Below are 20,280 nucleotides of genomic sequence, written 5' to 3'. Positions count from 1 at the left end.
GATGGACTTTTTTAATTGGTTCATGGGGATGTAAGCGTTGCCGTCAAGGCCACATGTATTGCCTGTCTCCAAGTGCCCTTGGGTAGGTGTTGGTGAGCCGCCTTCTTGGATTGTCCCAGTCCACCTGATGTAGGTGCACCCATAGTGCTGTTCAGGAGGGAGTTCCAGGATTTTCACCCAGCGAGAATGGAGGAAGGGCGGCATTGTTACAAGTCAGCATGGTGGTTGGCTTGGGGGGGTGGGGGGATTTTCAGGGGTGCTGCCCCCTTGCTCCTGGTGCCCTTGTCCTTCTAGACGGCAGAGGTCGCGGGTTTGGAAAGTGCTCACCAAATTAGATCCGATATAGTGCAGGGCCGGCGGGACCAGTGGACTTAACACATATTACCGTCTTTCCTAATTTGAGATTTTCCTCATTTCGCATTCCCATGTAAAATTATGCCAACCCGAATGTCTGTCTATCCACTGGCCTTGGTAGCCTTTCGATTCCGATTAGAATTCTGCACGCACGGCCGACTAATCGTTTCTTCATTACGTTTCCCTTAGTTGTACTCCCTGTCGATAACGCCATAGTAACCATAAGGCAGAAAGTGCGTGCTATTTTGCCCGATTTTTTCCGATGTGCAGTTCAGCTGCTTTTGGTATATTCCTTCCCACTTGGCCACCATGCCCCACGCACAAACTGGAGATATCCAGTGTCCCAACGCTGACGGTTACTTATTTAATTCGTGTATCAGTTAGTCCCAACATGCTTGAGCACAAGGTACGACACGTAGAGAGGGCCGGAAATAACGGCACTTGGACCTGATGTTTTGCCTTTTTGATTTGACTTGATTAGGATTTTTCGGGTTTAGTGCGCTTCAATTACTTTTAAATAAAGATAAAGTTATCCGGATAACCACGAGGAAATTTCCATTCGGGTCTCCTCATCTCAGCTAGCCCTAGCTAAGGCAGAAGATCGGTTTAAGGTCTGGATAATTGGCTTGGGCCCTTTATGATCTTTTCTGACGTTCGTGAAGTAGCGGAAAGAAGAAGAGTTGACAAAATTTTGGGACAAGCGGGAGAACCTCCGAGGAACCATCACCATGGTAATAGCGACTGAATAGAGATATGTAGAGTCTGTATGGGAGGCGTTGGGAAATAAAGTGAGAGAGCGATTGCTTGTTACAGGATTGTGCAATCATAACAAGAAAAGTGGAAACAAAGGAGTCGGTGGTGATACCGTTCTATTAAAATCTTCCCATCCTATTCGATAGAAGCTTACATGTGGTTCGAGTTGCACGGGAATAAGTAAGCAGGGGGTGTGAGGTTAAGGCAATTTCAGGCGCATCGAAAAAGCATGTGGATACATTATCTCTACTTTTAAGCCTAATTAGCGCGTGCTATTTCTGACCATGCAAAGTTGCCTCAACATCTCAATAAAGTACGTTCCTATGAGAATGAAGGAGATGCGGTGAAACATAGTAATCTACTGGTGTAGTAACATATGGCACATAGTCGCAGTGTGAAGGGTGCGCTGAACTGTCCGAGGAGACGTCTTTTGGATGTGGTATTTAACAGTTGCCCTTCCTTTTCTCTTTCAAGTAAACCAAAACATCCCAAGAGACTATTTCGAAGAGGAACAGAGTTCGCATTGTTCTAGCCAATAAGGATCCCTCAACCAACACAGGAAAACATAGATTATCTGGTCATTATCATATTGCTGTTTATGGGACTTTACCGCTCGCAGATGCACCCCTGCATTTTATATATTGCAACATTAACCATTCTTCTGCAATATTTTTTTGTCTGTAAAGCGCGTTGGGACACCCAGGTCATCGAACGAGGCTGCTATAAAAATGCGAGTGTTTTCAAAAATCACAGTATTGATTGACTCGGAGCACGTCATCTGATGTAAGTAAATAAATCAGCTCCTTTTCGAGATTTATTTTAGTATTTTATGCCGAGAATTCACCCGGATTGATCACTCATTCGCAAACTCAAGGAATACCTTTGGAAAGAATAGGTGAACCATCCGAGTAGATTGGTTGCAGGCATTAAACCAGTCTGGAGAGGCCCGGATATCTCTCGCTGTGACACCAACATTGGAATCTGGCTGTGCCGCTGCGACCTGTTGCCAAGCCCATTGTCAGCTTGTGGCTCACTTGGAAGAAGAATTCGCTCACGGTCCTGTACAAGAGGCCAAAAGACCAGGCATCATCCTTGGAAAGACAGCTGGTGAAGGCCAGTCTCTTCCCTAAAGACATGCGATGCATTACACCAACTGAAATTAATACATTTGGAGTTAGGAATTTGGTGTCCGCCGGGAGCCACAGCTCTACAGAGATTCAGGTGAAAAAAGACCTTCATCAGTAAAAGCTTCCCTGTCTACAGCGCCTTCAGCGTCCTAAAAGGCCTCTCGGCCCTTCACTGAAATGTTATTGAAACACAAATTTGCCACCCTGCCACCTAAAGAGATATTAGGTTAGGTGCCTGGAAGCTTGATCTAAGATGTAGATTTTAAGCACCGCCTTGAGTGTGTGGAGAGAATTAGAGAGGTTTTAATGTTTGACAAGGAAATTCCAGAATTGGGGTGGCAATATGGCTGCCAATTTCGGTGCACTGAAAGCTGGTGATGCACAAGAGGCCAGAGTTAGAGGAATGCTGAGACCTTCGAGGGTTCCAGGGCTGAAGGAAGTTACAGCGATGGGAAGGGGCTAGACCCCGGAGGGAATTGTAAACAAACTTTGGGAGTCGTTGCCAAATTTGGGCATCTAATCCCATCATTGTCCCTCAGACTAAACTCAGTCCTGGAAATGAGTTCGTTTTGGGGAGAAGGTGTCGCAGTGGTATTGTCACGGGACTAGTAATCCAGGGACCCAGGGTAATGCTCTGGAGACCTGGTTTCGAACCGACAGATGGTGGAATTTGAGTTCAATCAATATCTGACCATGAAATCATTATCCTTTAAAAACCCACCTGGTTCACTAATGTCCTTTAGGGAATGTAATCTGCCGTCCTTGCCTGGCCTTCATGCGACTCCACACCCACGACAATGTTGCTGGCCTTCACTGCATGCCGAAATGGCCTAGCAAGCTATTCGGGTGGGGGCATTCATATCCATCATCAAGAGTGGCTCAGTAGCACCATTACTGGCCGAGCTGGACGAGTCCAAACGAAAATCAATAAGGAATGAAGTTGGAGTGCCCACCCAGCATCGACCTAGGCACCAGAAACGACAATGGCAAACTCAGCCAAGTCAACCCTGCAAAGTCTTCCTGACTAACACATGGTTGCTTGTGAAAGAATTGGGAGAACTATCGCACAGACTAGTCAAGCAGCAGACTGACTAGCCACACTCATGGAATCATACCTGAGATAATGTCCAAGACACCACCATCACCATCCCTGGATATGTCCTGTCCAAGCCGAAGGACAGACTCAGCAAAGGTGGCAGCGCAGTTGTATACAGTCGGGGGGGAGCCCTGAACATCGAGTCTGGACCCCATGAAGTCTCGTGGCATCAGGTCAAACATGGGCAAGGAAACTTCCTGCTCACTAACATGTACCCCACCCCCCAACCCCTTAGCTGATGAATCAGTGCTCCTCCATATTGAACACTACTTGGAGGAAGCACTGAGGGCAGCAAGGACGCAGAATGTACCACGGGTGGGGGACCTCAATGTCCATCACCAAGGGTGGCTCAGTAGCAGCACTACAGACCGAGCTGGCTGAGTAGCTGCTTAGACTGGGATTGCAGCAGTTGGTGAAGGAACCAGCAAGGGGGAAAAACATACTTGACCTCATCCTCACCAACTTGCCTGCCATATATGCATCTACCCATGTCAGTGTCGGTAGCAGTGACCATTGCACAGTCCTGGCAGAGATGAAGCCCTGTCTTCTCATTGAAAATACATTCCATCGTGTTGTGTGGCACTATCACCATGCTAAATGGGATAGATTTTAAGCAGATCTGTCAGCTCAAGACTAGGCAACCATGCAGCACTGTGGGCCATGAGCAGCAGAATTGTACTCAACCACAATCTGTGACCTCATGACCTGGCAAATCCCCCACTCCCCATTACCACCAAGATAGCGGATCAAGCCTGGTTCAATGAACAGTGAAGGAGGACATTAACGAGGGATACCTAAAAATGAGGTGTCAACAGGTGAAACTACAACACAGGACTCATTGTATACCAAACAGCATAAGCAGCTAAGCGATTCCACAACCAATGGATCAGATCTAAGCTCTGCAGCCCCGACACATCCAGTCGTGAATGGTGGTGGACAATTAAACAATTCACTGGAGGAGGAGGATCCACAAATATCCCCATCCTCAATGGTGGGGGAGCCCAGCACATCACTGCAGAAGATAAGGCTGAAGCATTTGCTACAATCTTCAGCCAGAAATGCCGAGTCAATGATTCATCTTGGCCTCCTCACGAGGTCCCCAGCATCATAGATGCCAGTCTTCAGCCAATTCGATCCACTCCATGTGATATCAAGAAACGGCTGAAGGCACTGGATGCTGCAAAGTTATGGGCCTTGACAATATTCTGACAATATTATTCAAGGCTTGTGCTTCAGAACTTGCCGCATTCCTAGGCAAGTTGTTCCAGTACAACTATAACACTGGCAAATACCCAGCAAAGTGGAATGTTGCCCAGGTATGTCCTGTACACAAAAGCAGGACAAATCCAAATCCGACCAATTGCTGCCCCATCAGTTTATTCTCAATCACCAGTAAAGTGATGGAAGGGGTCATTGACAGTGCTATCAAGAGGCATTTGCTTAGCAATAACCTGCTTACTGACGCCCAGTTTGGGTTCCACCTGGGTCATTCAACTCCTGACCTTATTACAACCTTGGTTCAAACATAGACAGAAGAGCTGAACTCCAGAGGTGGGGTGAGAGTGACTGCCCTTGACATCAACATAATTTGGCCGAGTGTGGCGTCAAGGAGCCCTAGGAAAACTGGAGTCAAAGGGAATCAGGGGGAAAACTCTCTGCTGGAGTCATACCTAGCACAAGGGAAGATGGTTGTGGCTGTTGGAGGTCAATCATCTTAGTTCCAGGACATCGCTGCAGGAGTTCCTCAGGGTAGTGTCCTAGGTCCAACCATGTTCAGCTGCTTCATCAATGACCTCTCTTCCATCATGAGGTCAGAAGTGGGGATGTTTGCTGATGATTGCGCAATGTTCAGTGCCATTCGTGACTCCTCGGACACTGAAGAAGTCCATGTCCAAATGCAGTAAAACCTGGACAATATCCCGGCTTGGGCTGACAAATGGAAAGTAACATTCGTGCCACACCAGTGCCAGACAATGACCACCTCCAACAAGAGAGAACCTAACCATCACCCTTTGACATTCAATGGCATTACCATTACTGAATCCCCCACTATCAACAACCTGGGGGTTATCATTGACCAGAAACTGAACTGGACTAGACATATAAATACTGTGGCTACAAGAACAGGTCAGCAACTAGGAATCCTGCCGCCAGTAACTCACCTCCTTACTCCCCAAAGCCTGGCCACCATCTACAAGGCACAAGCCAGGCGTGTGATGGAACACTCCCCACTTGCCTGGATAAGTGCAGCTCCCACAACACTCAAGACGCCGGACACCATCCAGCACAAAAGCTACCCCTTGATTGGCACCACATCCACAAACATTCACTCCCTCCACCACTGACGAACACTGGCAACGGTGTGTAACATCTACAAGATGCACAGCAGGAATTCACCAATGCTCCTTCAACACCTTCAAAACCACGACTGCTGCAGCTAGAAGGACAAGGGCAGCAGATAGATGGGAACACCATCGCCTGGAAGCTCCCCTCCAAACACACACCACCCTGACTTGAAAATATATCGCTGTTCCTTCACTGTCACGGGGTCAAAATCCTGGAACACCCTTCCTAACAGCACTGTGGGTGTACTTACACCATGCGGACTGCAGCGGTTCAAGAAGGCAGCTCACCACCACCTTTTCAAGGGCAATTAGAGGTGGGCAATAGATGCTGGCCCAACTAGCGACCCCCACATCCCATGACTGAATTTTTAAAAAGCAATATGCAGCTCATATTCTACAGCAAATAACTAAGGAAAAGATGACATATCAACCTTAACTGAACAGGAATGATTTGAAGTACAGTCTAATGTTGGATAACATCAGCAGGCACTCATGATGCAACTGTTGCTTATTATAGCCCAGGGAATACAATATAGTTCATAACTTAGATAACTTAACATAAGTCGATGTCTGAACCCAGCTTTTTGATAAAGAAGGGTGGGAATTCAGGGTGCGGTGTTGGCTCGGGAGAACTCAAGGGTGCCGCTACCTACCTGGTGAGGCCGGCTATGAACTGGTGAGCTAGTGGATTCTGACTTGCAGGCTTGAAGAGATGCCAGCTGGTGGGGCATCAATGGGGCACGAGGACTCTGAACTCTACCAACAACAATATGGAGAACCATGAGTGTATGTGGTTATGTGGTGGCCCAGTATAGTATGCCTCATTCGATATTTGTCACTTGGCGTCGGCTAGATACGTCAAAATTTATTAAAGCGGGAATGCATGAAGATGATGCATATTTAGAGTTAAATCTAGCTACAGCTGCTCCCAATCCTCTTATGCCTCCATACGTGGCACCTCTTAGCTTAAACCATCGGGTGAACATTTGGAACAAATGATTGGCCTGAGGCCTGCCTTGGATAAAAAGATATGAGAACCAGTTGTCACTGCATGACTTTGTACTCCAACCACTAATAGCATCAATGATCCCTGGTTTTGGTCTCTCGGTGTCAGTGGATCCTGAAATTAGTCTTCCAGTGAATGTGGTCGCTGGATAATGGTCTTATGATGTAATTGGTCCCGGGTTTGGTCTTGGTGTAAACCTGAGGCCGCCCAGAACTCCGCTACCTGTGCCTTAATCTGCACCAACTCCCACTCCACTATTATCCATGTGCCCGTTGAACAATACTGCCTCCATCCCTCCATGGTCTTGCCCCTCCCCATTTCTTTAATCTCCTCCAACCACACAATCCTCCAAAGAGTATCCTGCATTTGGTATCCCAGTGTATATGGTCTCTCGATTTGGTTGCCCCCGTTAATGGCCCATGAATTTGGTCACGGGTACAATGAGTCTCACTTTCCTGATTGTTGCTTTGTAAGTGCATCTCCATTTTTCTGTTGAAATGTTATTAAATCCTCATCCATCAGCCTTGCAGGCAAAGCATTACAGGTCACAACAAAATCGCTGAATTCAAAAAAATAATACTTGCACATCTCCAGCTGACTTTTCGCAGGTTATATCCTCTAGTTGCAGAATGTCAGATTACAATTAATGGATATTAAAATTAAACTGGTTATTGAGGAGAAATCAAATTTATTCGAAGGAGTAATTGTTTAGGATTTATTAAAAGAACGAGGCTATACATGTTTATTTCTGTCACCAACTTGTTTCCTGGATAGATGAACATACAAACATGCAAATTAGGAGTAGGAGTAGGCCACTTGGCCCCTTGAGCCTGTTCTGCTATTCAATAAGTTTGTGGGTGACCTGATTGTAACCTCATCTCCACATTCCCACCTACCCCCGATAACCCTTCACCCCCTTGTTTAGCAAGAATCTATCGAGCTCTGCCCTAAAAATATTCAGAGACTCAGCTTCCACCGCCTTTTGAAGGCCCTCTGCAAAAATTTCTCCTCATCTCTGTCTTAAATGGGCGACCCTTTATTTTTAAACTGTGACCCCCTAGTTTTAGATTCTCCCACAAGGGGAAAGATTCTCTCCACATCCACCCTGTCAAGGCCCCTCAGGATCTTATATGTTTCAATCAAGTCACCTCTCACTCTTCCAAACTCCAGCGGATACAAGCCTAGCCTGTCCATCCTTTCTTCACAAAACAACCCGCCCATTCCAGGTATTAATTTAGCAATCCTTCTCTCGACTGCTTCAAATGCATTTATATCCTCCCTTAAATAAGGAGACCAGTACTGTATACAGTGCTCCAGATGTGCCCTCCCCAATGCCCTGTATAACTGAAGCATAACCTCCTTACTTTTGTATTAATTTCCCCTCACTTTAAACGATAGCATTTTATTAATTTTCCTAATTACTTGCTGCACCTGCAAACTGAACTTCTGCGGCTCATGCACTAGGATCCCTCCGCACCTCAGATCTCTGCACTCTCTGTGTATAGTGGATCTGACATGAAGCAAAGTGGAGGGGAGCGGGGGTGGGGCGGCATCAGGGCATTTAGACATTCCAAAAGCGAATTGAAAAGAATGAGAGATAGTCTAATTGATACATGGGCCTGAACGCTGAAAAAACCGTTTCCCAGGAAACACGGAGCCAATTTTTCAGAATAAGGGGTCAGTCATTTAGGGCTGAGAAGAGGAGAAATTTATTCATTGAAAAGGACTGACGATCTTTGGATCAGAAAAGGCTTTGGACGCCCAGCCGTTGAGTATATTCAGGAGAGTGTTGAATAGGTTTTTGAGAACTAGGGGATAGGATGATAATGTGGGAAGGTGGAGTTGACGTCGGCCAGCCTTGATGTTGAACAGCAGAACAGACTCGAAGGGCCAAATGGCCCACTCCAGCCCCTTTCATTCAAATTTCGTTCTTGTGTTCTTAGAGGGGATGATTTTTTTTTTCTCTGGAATTTCAAATGTAGCAGTTGAAGTCAGTACGAATTTGTCCTGTAAATTGCAGTTGTAATAACCCTAATTCCGGGTGAATAATCCTATCAGTAATTTGCCTACCGAGGCATTGCTCTGGATCGCTGCTGACCAGCAGGGGACACTAGATTGACTAATCGATCAACTCCTCTCACTGACAATGAAGACATATCCTGTTATGCATTCTAACTACTGTTTGATCATGATAAATGTTCTCCTTCTGGATTTAACTCACGGTTCAATAACAAATATTGTGCAACTGCTCTGTTTCGTTTTCCAGTAACTCGCGTTCATTGACGAGAAATCACTGACTAGGAGTGTACAGAAGAAAAAATAAACTTTTTAGCTTGGACAATTCGACAGTGGCAAACCTCTCCCACATGCATATAAAGTTGAGGCCTCCGTGAAATAGGGAAAGGCTGGTATTTATACCACGTCGTTCACAAGCTCGGGACGCCCCAGTTCCACAGTCAATGAAGTACTCTCGACTGTAGTCACTGGTGTACTGTAGGAAACGCGCACAGCGAGATCCCATGAATAGCGATATGATAATGACCAGATTTTTTGTTTTATTTTTGTTGATTGAATGTTTAAAATTGGCAAAATAAATCAGGGGTCACGCCCATGCGCTTAGTTCCAACAGCGACATGGGTGCGTTTGTAAACCCACTTAAGGGGGCCTGCGTTTAACATGTCGTCCGAAACAAGGCACTTCTGACAACTCAATACTCTGTCAGCTTTCCAGCCAGTCTAGATTTTTGGTCTCAAGAGACATTCTGGATTCCCAGGCGTGAGTGCTACCGACTGAGCCGAGGCTGACACAAGCGGTTTTCTCTCTCTCTCTCTCTGCAATAGTGTTCAGCGAAATAGTTCATAATTCCCATCATGGTGAGCCTCAGTCCGCCATTTCATGTTCCGTTTTGGCAGTTTTGTTTTGCTCATTGCGTCATGCATTATTCAACGAGCGGACTCGAATTTACAGTGAGATTGTCCTGAAAAACCCGTAGCGGCATTTGGGCTTAGTTTAGCACTACTTCTGTAACAAATCTGTGCTTCTAAGTATCCAAAAACTTGCTTGTCATCTGACTGGCACCTGGTTTTCCATTGACGTTATATAGAAGGGTTCATGGGGTGGCCGCCTGCTGCTGACCTGCCACACACCGGCGGCGATTCATGTTAGTTCTGCAAGTACCAAGTTACATAGAAACATAGCAAATAGGAGCAGGAGTAGACCATTCGGCCCTTCGAGCCTGCTCCGCCATTCATTGTGATCTTGGCTGATCATCCAACTCAATAGCCGGCTCCCACTTTCTCCCCATGCCCTTTGATCCCTTTCGCCCCAAGAGCTATATCTAACTCCTTCTTGAAAACATACAATGTTTTGGCCTCAACTACTTTCTGTGATAGCGAATTCCACAGGCTCACCCTCTCTGGGTGAAGGAATTTCTCCTCATCTCAGTCCTAAATGGTCTACCTATCCCCAGACTGTGACCCCTGGTTCTGGACTCCCCCACCATCGGGAACATTCTTCTTGCATCTACAACAAAAACAGAATTACCTGGAAAAATTCAGCAGGTCTGGCAGCATCGGCGGAGAAGAAATCAGTTAACGTTTCGAGCCTTCATGGCCCTTCGGCAGAACTGAAGCATAGTTAGGAGAAGGGAGAAATATAAACTGGTTTAAGGTGGGGGGGGGGGAGGGGGGGGGGGGAGAGAAACGTTGAGGGTGTGGTGATTGTGGAGATAAGCAGTGATATGAGCAGATAATCAAAAGATGTCACAGACAAAAGGGTCAAAGAGGTGTGGAAGGTGGTGATATTTGTCTAAGAAAAGTGCTAATTAAGAATGGAAGACAGGATATTCAAAGTACAGCTCTAGTGGGGGTGGGGTGGACAGACTAACAAGGTTTTAGTTTTAGATTTAAAAATAATGGGAATAGGTGGGGAAAGAAGAATCTATATAAATTATTGAAAAAAAAGGGGGCGGGGGGTGGGGAGAAACGGGGTGGGGATGGGGGGAGGGGGAGTTTAAGATCTAAAGTTGTTGAATTCAATATTCAGCCCGGAAGGCTGTAAAGTGCCTAGTCGGAAGATGAGGTGCTGTTCCTCCAGTTTGCGTTGGGCTTCACTGGAACAATGCAGCAAGCCAAGGACAGACATGTGGGCAAGAGAACAGGGTGGAGTGTTAAAATGGCAAGCGACAGGGAGGTTTGGGTCTTTCTTGCAGACAGACCGCAGGTGTTCCGCAAAATGGTCGCCCAGTTTGCGTTTGGTCTCTCCAATGTAGAGGAGACCGCATTGGGAGCAACGAATGCAGTAGACTAAGTTAGGAGAAATGCAAGTGAAATGCCGCTTCACTTGAAAGGAGTGTTTGGGCCCTTGGACGGTGAGGAGAGAGGAAGTGAAGGGGCAGGTGTTGCATCTTCTGCGTGGGCATGGGGAGGTGCCATAAGTGGGGGTTGAGGAGTAGGGGGTGATGGAGGAGTGGACCAGGGTGTCCCGGAGGGCATGATCCCTACGGAATGCCATCAGGGGGGGTGAAGGGAAGATGTGTTTGGTGGTGGCATCATGCTGGAGTTGGCGGAAATGGCAGAGGATGATCCTTTGAATGCGGATGCTGGTGGGGTGATAAGTGAGGACAAGGGGGACCCTATCATGTTTCTGGGAAGGAGGAGAAGGCGTGAGGGAGGATGCGTGGGATATGGGCCAGACACGGTTGAGGGCCCTGTCAACGACCATGGATGGAAAACCTCAGTTAAGGAAGAAGGAGGACATGTCAGAGGAGCTGTTTTTGAAGGTAGCGTCATCAGAACAGATGCGACGGAGGCGAAGGAACTGAGAGAATGGGATGGAGTCTTTACAAGAAGCGGGATGTGAGGAGCTGTAGTCGAGGTAGCTGTGGGAGTCGGTAGGCTTGTAATGGATATTGGTGGACAGTCTATCATCAGAAATTGAGACAGAGAGGTCAAGGAAGGGAAGAGAAGTGTCAGAGATGGACCATGTGAAAATGATGGAGGGGTGGAGATTGGAAGCAAAATTAATAAATTTTTCCAGGTCCCGACGAGAGCATGAAGCAGCACCAAAGTAATCATCGATGTACCGGAGAAAGAGTTGTGGGAGGGGGCCGGAGTAGGACTGGAACAAGGAATGTTCCACATACCCCATAAAAAGACAGGCATAACTGGGGCCCATGCGGGTACCCATAGCCACACCTTTTATCTGGAGGAAGTGAGAGGAGTTAAAGGAGAAATTGTTCAGTGTGAGAACAAGTTCAGCCAGACGGAGGAGAGTAGTGGTGGATGGGGATTGTTGGGGCCTCTGTTCAAGGAAGAAGCTAAGGGCCCTCAGACAATCCTGGTGGGGGATGGAGGTGTAGAGGGATTGGACATCCATGGTGAAGAGGAAGCGGTTGGGGCCAGGGAATTGGAAATTGTTGATGTGACGTAAGGTGTCAGAGGAATCACGGATGTAGGTGGGAAGGGACTGGACAAGGGGAGAGAGAAGGGAGTCAAGATAACGAGAAATGAGTTCCGTGGGGCAGGAACAGGCTGACACGATCGGTCTGCCAGGACAGTTCTGTTTGTGGATTTTGGGTAGGAGGTAGAAGCGGGCCGTCCGAGGTTGGGCGACTATCAGGTTGGAAGCTGTGGGAGGAAGATCTCCAGAGGAGAGGAGGTCAGTGACAGTCCTGGAAACAATGGCTTGATGTTCTGTGGTGGGGTCATGGTCCAGGGAGAGGTAGGAGGAAATGTCTGCAAGTTGACGCTCAGCCTCCGTGAGGTAGAGGTCAATGCGCCAGACAACAACAGTACCACCCTTGACAGCGGGTTTGATGACAATGTTGGGGTTGGACCTGAGAGAACGGAGTGCAGTGAGTTCAGAGAGAGACAGATTAGAATGGGTGAGAGGAGCAGAGAAATTGAGACGGCTAATGTCACACCGACAGTTCTCAATGAAAAGATCAAGAGAAGGTAAGAATCCAGAGGGAGGGGTCCAAGTGGAGGGAGAATATTGGAGGTGGGTAAAAGGATCCGTTGAACGGGGAGAGGACTCCTGCCCAAAGAAGTGAGCACGGAGACGAAGACGGCGGAAGAAGAGTTCAGCATCATGCCGAGCCCTTGTCCTCACTTATCACCCCACCAGCCTCCGCATTCAAAGGATCATCCTCTGCCATTTCCGCCAACTCCAGCATGATGCCACCACCAAACACATCTTCCCTTCACCCCCCCCTGACGGCATTCCGTAGGGATCGTTCCCTCCGGGACACCCTGGTCCACTCCTCCATCACCCCCTACTCCTCAACCCCCACTTATGGCACCTCCCCATGCCCACGCAGAAGATGCAACACCTGCCCCTTCACTTCCTCTCTCCTCACCGTCCAAGGGCCCAAACACTCCTTTCAAGTGAAGCGGCATTTCACTTGCATTTCTCCTAACTTAGTCTACTGCATTCGTTGCTCCCAATGCGGTCTCCTCTACATTGGAGAGACCAAACGCAAACTGGGCGACCGTTTTGCGGAACACCTGCAGTCTGTCCGCAAGAAAGACCCAAACCTCCCTGTCGCTTGCCATTTTAACACTCCACCCTGTTCTCTTGCCCACATGTCTGTCCCTGGCTTGCTGCATTGTTCCAGTGAAGCCCAACGCAAACTGGAGGAACAGCACCTCATCTTCCGACTAGGCACTTTACAGCCTTCCGGGCTGAATATTGAATTCAACAACTTTAGATCTTAAACTCCCCCTCCCCCCATCCCCACCCCGTTTCTCCCCCCCCCACTTTTTTTCAATAATTTATATAGATTCTTCTTTCCCCACCTATTCCCATTATTTTTAAATCTAACACTAAAACCTTGTTAGTCTGTCCACCCCACCCCCACTAGAGCTGTACTTTGAATATCCTGTCTTCCATTCTTAATTAGCACTTTTCTTAGACAAATATCACCACCTTCAACACCTCTTTGACCCTTTTGTCTGTGACATCTTTTGATTATCTGCTCCTATCACTGCTTATCTCCACAATCACCACACCCTCAACGTCTCTCTCCCCACCCCGCCCCCGCCCCCCCCCCCCTCCCCCCCCCACCCCACCTTAAACCAGTTTATATTTCTCCCTTCTCCTAACTATGCTTCAGTTCTGCCTAAGGGCCATGAAGGCTCCAAACGTTAATTGATTTCTTCTCCGCCGATGCTGCCAGACCTGCTGAGTTTTTCCAGGTAATTCTGTTTTTGTTTTGGATTTCCAGCATCCGCAGTAGCTTTTAGCTTTTTGTTTTTATCTTCTTGCATCTACCCTGTCTGGTCTTTTTAGAATTTTATAGGTTTCCATGAGATTCCCCCCTCATTCTTCTGAACTCCAGCGAATACAATCCTAAACGACGCAATCTCTCCTCATATGATAGTCCCACTATCCCAGGAATCAGTCTGGTAAAGCTTCTCTGCACTCTCTCTATAGCAAGGACATCCTTCCTCAGATAAGAAGACCAAAACTGCACACAATATTCCAGGTGTGGTCTTCACTAAGGCCCTGTATAATTGCAGCAAGACATCCCTGCTCCTGTACTCGAATCCTCTGGCTATGGAGGCCAACAAACCATTTGCCTTCTTTACTGCCTACTGCACCTGCATGCTTACCTTCAGCGACTGGTGTACGAGGACACCCAGGTCTCGTTGCACGTTCCCCTCTCTCAATTTATAGCCATTTAGATAATAATCTGTCTTCCTGTTTTTGCTACCAAAGTGGATAACCTCACGTTTATCCACATTATACTGCATCTGCCATGCATTTGCCCACTCACTCAGCTTGTCCAAATCACATTGAAGCATATCTGCATCCTCCTCACAGCTCACCCAACCACCCAGCTTTGTGTCATCTGCAAATTTGGAGATATTACACTTAGTTCCTTCATCTAAATCATTAATATATATTGTGAATAGCTGGGGTCCCAGCACAGATCCCTGAGATACCCCACTAGTTAATGCCTGCCATTTAGAAAAAGACCTGTTTATTCCTATTCTTTGTTTCCTGCCTGCCAACTAGTTTTCTATCCATCTCAATACATTACCCCCAATCCCATGCGCTTTAATTTTACACGCTAATCTCTTAAGTGGGACTTTGTTGAAAGCCTTCTGAAAGTCTAAAGAAACCAGATCCACTGGCTCCCCCTCATCAACTCTACTAGTTACATCCTCGAAAAGTTCCAGTAGATTTGTCAAGCATGATTTACCTTTCGTAAATCCATGCTGACTCTGTCCGGTTCTGCAATTGTTTTCCAAGTGCTCAGCTATTAAATCTTTTATAATGGGCTCTAGAATTTTCCCCACTACCGACGTCAGGCTGACTGATCTATAATTCCCTGCTTTCTCTCTACCTCTTTTTTTTAAATAATGAGGTTACATTAGCTACTCTCCAATCTGTAGGAATTGTTCCAGAGTCTATAGAATCTCGGAAGATGACCACCAATGCATCCACTATATCAAGGGCCACTTCCTTAAGTACTCTGGGATGTAGATTATCAGGCCCTGGGGATTTATCGGCTTTCTATCCCATCAATTTCAACAGCACCATTTCCCTACTGATACTTATTTCCTTCAGTGCCTCCCTCTCTCTAAACCTTGTGTTCACCAACATTGCTGGTATATTATTTGTGTCCTCCTTTGTAAAGGCAGAACCAAAGTATGTATTTATGTGTGTAGTTGGTCAGCCATTTCTTTGTTCCCCATTATAAATTCCCCTGTTTCTGACTGTAAGGGACCTACATTTGTCTTCACCAATCTTTTTTTCTTCACATACCTTTACAATCAGTTTTTATGTTCCCCACAAGCTCTCGTACTCTATTTTCCCCTTCTTAATCAATCCCTTGGTCCTTCTTTGCTTGAATTCTAAAGTGTTCCCAACCTTCAGGTCTGTTGCTTTTTTCTGGCCAATTTGTATGCCGCTTCCTTGGACCTAATACTTGGATCTAAGTTACTTATTAACGCCACTCAACCTCGAACTCATGAACAGCCGGTTGCCTGCATCGTAAGGAGTGAAAGTAGCTTCTCCCTGTGATTACATAATGTACTGCGTTTTCAGTGTTTTACTTTTCAAATTAAATCGAAACATGGATTAAGATAAACAAACCTAATAACTGCAACTGTTCATTCCAATATGTGACAGAAGCATCGCTCCAAAGTTAACCTATTAACATTTAAGCACAAGGGTTTCGTCAAAATAGCATTTTCTCCTCAAGTATCTTAGATGGGAGAGACTGGCGAGCCTTCGCTGTGGAAATGAGACAGTTTAAGTAATTGGGCTGGTTTAATTCCATTCATATACCGGCTTCAGCGAATTCAGTGCATCTCCAAGCCCATTAAGTATTTCTGAAATGTCGTCACGGTTCTGATAAGGGGAAGCTTGCGCATAGTACGACTCTAGACGCAGCAATCAGGTCAACCACCAGATGGTCTCATCTGGTAGTGTTTGCTGAGGAATTAATAATTAAACAGGAGGGTGCGGAGGAACACATTGAAACATGTTGGAATAATGTCAACTTCGCCGAGGGGCTCTCTTGTCCACCCGTTGCACCTTGACATCGGGTGACATTGAGTGTATAGCAGGGGAATAGGCCATTCGGCCCATCTGGCCCATGGTGATGTTTATGTTCCACACGGGCATCCTCTCACCCATATTTATCTCACGCTATCCGCACATCCTTCTACTATCTCCCTTTTCTGCTTATCTAACGTCCCCTTAAAAACGGCCATGCTACTCGGTGTGGTGGCGAGTTCCACATTCTCACCACTCTCTAGGTACAACGTTTGTTCCGTCTTCGCTTTCGGGTGTAATACTGACGGTCTTGCATTTGTAACTCTAGCTTTGCTTTCTCCATAAGTGCAAACATGTCCTTCACATTAACCCTATCAAACGCTTCCATTAACTTAAAGGCCTCAATCGATCACCCCTCTGTCTTGTCTTTTCTAAAGAAAAGGGCTTCAGCATGTTCTAATCGTTCATTACACCTATAACCTCTCAATTATGGTATCATCCTCGTGATTCTTAGCGTATATTCTCCAATGCCGCTGTCTACCTATCTATCCATCCACCCATCCATTCATCCATCCGTCCGATCTCCATCCATCTATCTATCTATCTATCTATCTATCTATCTATCTATCTATCTATCTATCTATCTATCTATCTATCTATCTATCTATCTATCTATCTATCTATCTATCTATCTATCTATCTATCTATCTATCTATCTATCTATCTATCTATCTATCTATCTATCTATCTATCTATCTGTCTGTCTGTCTGTCTGTCTGTCTGTCTGTCTGTCTGTCTGTCTGTCGACCCATCCAATCATCCATCTATCTACCAATCTGTCCATCCAGCCCTCCATCTATCTATCGTTCAAGTGTGGTCTAACAAAGGTTAGATATAAGTTTAACATGCCTTCCCTGTTTTTCAATTCTATCCCTCCAGAAATGAATTTCAGTGTTTTGTTTACTTTTCATGGCGTTATTATCTTGCGCGGCTACTTTTAATGATCGGTATGCCTCTACCCATAGATCGCTTTGCTCCTCTACCCCATTAAGACTCACATTATCTGAGGACTATGCGTCTTCATTATTTTTCTTACTGAAACCTCGGCGCAAGCTTGGCGAACAACTCTGCATTAACTAAAGGGGAAAATGTGCAATCGTTGTTGCGCACGTTCTTCCACTGAAGTATCCAGCAATGTAAATATGTAACTTTAAAATCAATACTATTGCCTAGACCTATCTACAAAGCGTGCCAAAGGATTGTTCCACAGTGCAGCTAGGCTGTCTCTTGGCTTGTTTCTGCCCGCAGGTAGTGGACCATCCGATCTTTCTAACAATGGGGCCGGTGGTCTTCCTCCTGTGGTTCTCTGTGCTGGTACCTGCTGCTGAACAAACGCCATCGTAAGTACGCTGTGTGATGTGAATGGTCTACAGCTGTTCTCTGCGTGCGATACAAAAAATAGCCTTAATGTGAATTGTTTTCACCCTTACAAACCATTAGGAACGGAGCTGAATGAATTGCACGGCAATTGGGATGCATGCTCCCAGAACATACAGTGATTGTTTCTCTGTGTGAATTAGTAGCGTCTCAGGCGAGATATTAAACCTGTTTTCGCTCTCAAATGAATGTAAAAGGCCCCGCGGCGCACATTTCGAAGACCGAGACCACTCCGGTGCCTCGGCCAGTATTCCTCTCTATTCCAAATCCTAAGGCAATGGGAAAGCACTAAAAAGCAGGTCATTTCCCTTTGTGACATATTGTGTGAAAATTGGCTGCCACGTTTCTTGCACCACAACAGTCCGTGAATCAGTTACTTCATAAGTTAGCTACTTGTGTCAAGACCGCCTGAGGTTGTGATGCTTGTGCTACAATTCTTCCTTTATTTTGTTGATGCAGTTGGTGCTAGCTGCAAGAAAATGTGAGCACTCCAGACAGTCTCAAAGGCTCTTCCTTGAGAATCTTGATTTCCCGGATGAACCCATTTGCTCCTCTGCGTGTGTGTGTGTGTGTGTGTGTGAGAGAGTGAGTGCGTGAGTGGTGTGTTTGTATGTGTTAGTGAGTGAGTGGCGTGTGTGTGAGAGAGAGTGAGTGGTGTGTGTGAGTGAGAGTGTGTGTGTGTGTGTGTGTGTGTGTGCGTGCGTAAGTGAGTGGTGTGTGTGAGAGAGGTAGAAAGTGAGTGGTGTCTGTGTGTGTAAGCGAGTGGGTGGTGTGTGTATGTGAGAGAGAGAGTGAGTGAGTGAGTGGTGTGTGTGTCTGTGTTAGTATGTCAGTGAGTGAGTGGTGTGTGTATGTGAGAGAGTGAGTGAGTGCTGTGTCAGTGAGAGTTTGCGTGTGTGTTTGTAAGTGAGTGGCGCGTGTATGTGAGACTGAGCGAGTGGTGTGTGTGTGTGAGACTGTGTGTGTGAATGTTTGTGTGCGTGTGTGAATGTGTGTGAGTGTGTGTGAGTACATGAGAGAGAGAATGTGTGTGCCTTGTATGATGGAGAGAGTCTGAATTTGTGTGAATGTGTAAATGTGCATCTGGGTGAGAGTCTATGTGTGCATGTGGGTCTGAGTGTATGTGTGTGTGTCCGTACGTTTCAGGTGAGAGCAGGATAGCCTCCAAGTGACTGCCCCAACTGTAAACGCAACCAGCAGGACTGCATCTGTCTTGAGTGGTGGCTTTCAGAAAGGCATGCAAACCTCGGTGAAATTACACAATGCGGGTATGAAACAAAATCCCAGTCAGTGCTCTTGGTTTTTTGATGTCAAGTTTCCTTTTACCTAGTACGATTTGTAAACTCGGTGGTTAAAAAGTGATGAGATATACTTCTGTCAGCATGGAGCCATTGTTTACCTTTAAACATAAGAAACAGTTTGAAAAGTTTACAACTGTCAAGTTATACTTGACCCCTCAATTTTAGAACTTTTGGAACGTTTAATGCGACTAACGGAGCAGAGGCATTTGGAATTGGTAGTCTGAATATCTGCCGTTTGCTACATATAAGAATAATGACCAAGTAGCCTCTCTCTGGTCGGTATTTGGCAGAGTGCTTATGATGTGAAAATTCCATCTTGCCTGGACTGTTTTCGGGTGGTGAATGGGCCTTCAAGCAGGACGAGGTGAGCAGGGGGTGTGGACTCCTTTCAAACAGGAGTTCTCCGTTTTCAGTCACGCCCTAATGTCTTAGACCATAAATGCTACAAGAAGGTCTAATCATTGGCCCGAAACGTTAACTCTGCTCCTCTCTCTACGGATGCTGCTTGACCTGCTGTGTATTTTCAGTATTTATTTAATGAGGGCTTTCCCTGCTTCTAAACATATTACCTTAGGCTACCTTGGTGGTTTCCATGGAAACAGTGCACAGAGGCAATCTTAGTGATAGGTAGGAAATGATTAAGAGAAATAAATCAAATCTAGCGGATTCCAAATCAGAAAGCAATGGGAGAAGGGAATAGAATGAAATATTGAATTAATGTATTGACAATTTGGATTAATTGCAAATCACTTTTCATTGAAACTCAGCTTCACACAGGAAAAACACATTTGGAGGCACGGAAACTCAGCCAATACTTGCTAAATATGTATATGTATTTTTTCAGCATATTTACACTAAATCACTGATGTTTCTGCTGTTTGTGTCTGCAACGATTGCAACAGGGAAGCTTGTGAGGAAACAGGGTATCACTCATGGTGACTTCCACATCTTCGTGTTTAACTGCCCATGCGCAGCCGCCATAAATTGCCATCGGTTTGACACAGCAATGGCGGAGGCGGCTGACATTGTCCCACACATTCCCGGCTATCTGACCGCCATCGTTATCCGTGTTCTTTTCAAAGACGACCTCCGTGTGACATTTTGATTAAAACATTCTTTGGCCGTTTCTTTTTTATTTTCCTAGCTACTTAATTAGTGCCCCCAACATTATTCACGTTGGGATGAAGGAGAGCGTCGCCATTCAATTGGACGGAACAACAAATCCTGTCAGCGTCAAAGTTTATTTATTCGATGTGACCACGTTCACAAAGTATTCAGACGACGTTTATTTTGAACTAACGGCAGGGAATGGTTACCATCAAATTAAAGATATAATTGTAAGTACCACTGCCTT

General features: G+C 46.1%; 1 protein-coding gene across 1 annotated transcript in view; it reads left to right on the top strand.

Moving 5' to 3' along the window:
• The first annotated feature begins 17,445 nt into the window (after positions 1-17,445).
• Positions 17,446-20,280, top strand: part of LOC144695772 (complement C4-like) — an 87,555-nt gene continuing 84,720 nt past the window's right edge. Inside the window, exons 1-2 of the mRNA XM_078566749.1 lie at positions 17,446-17,588; positions 20,071-20,263. Of these exons, the coding sequence (XP_078422875.1) occupies positions 17,524-17,588; positions 20,071-20,263 (258 nt within the window). The 5' untranslated portion in view covers positions 17,446-17,523. The remainder of the gene's footprint in view (positions 17,589-20,070; positions 20,264-20,280) is intronic.

The sequence above is a fragment of the Cetorhinus maximus genome, chromosome 21 (assembly GCF_964194155.1).
Source record: "Cetorhinus maximus chromosome 21, sCetMax3.hap1.1, whole genome shotgun sequence".
In the NCBI taxonomy this organism is placed as follows: Eukaryota; Metazoa; Chordata; class Chondrichthyes; order Lamniformes; family Cetorhinidae; genus Cetorhinus; species Cetorhinus maximus.
The sequence above is the reverse complement of the archived record's forward strand: the minus strand, read 5'-3'. Positions and strand labels throughout refer to the sequence as shown.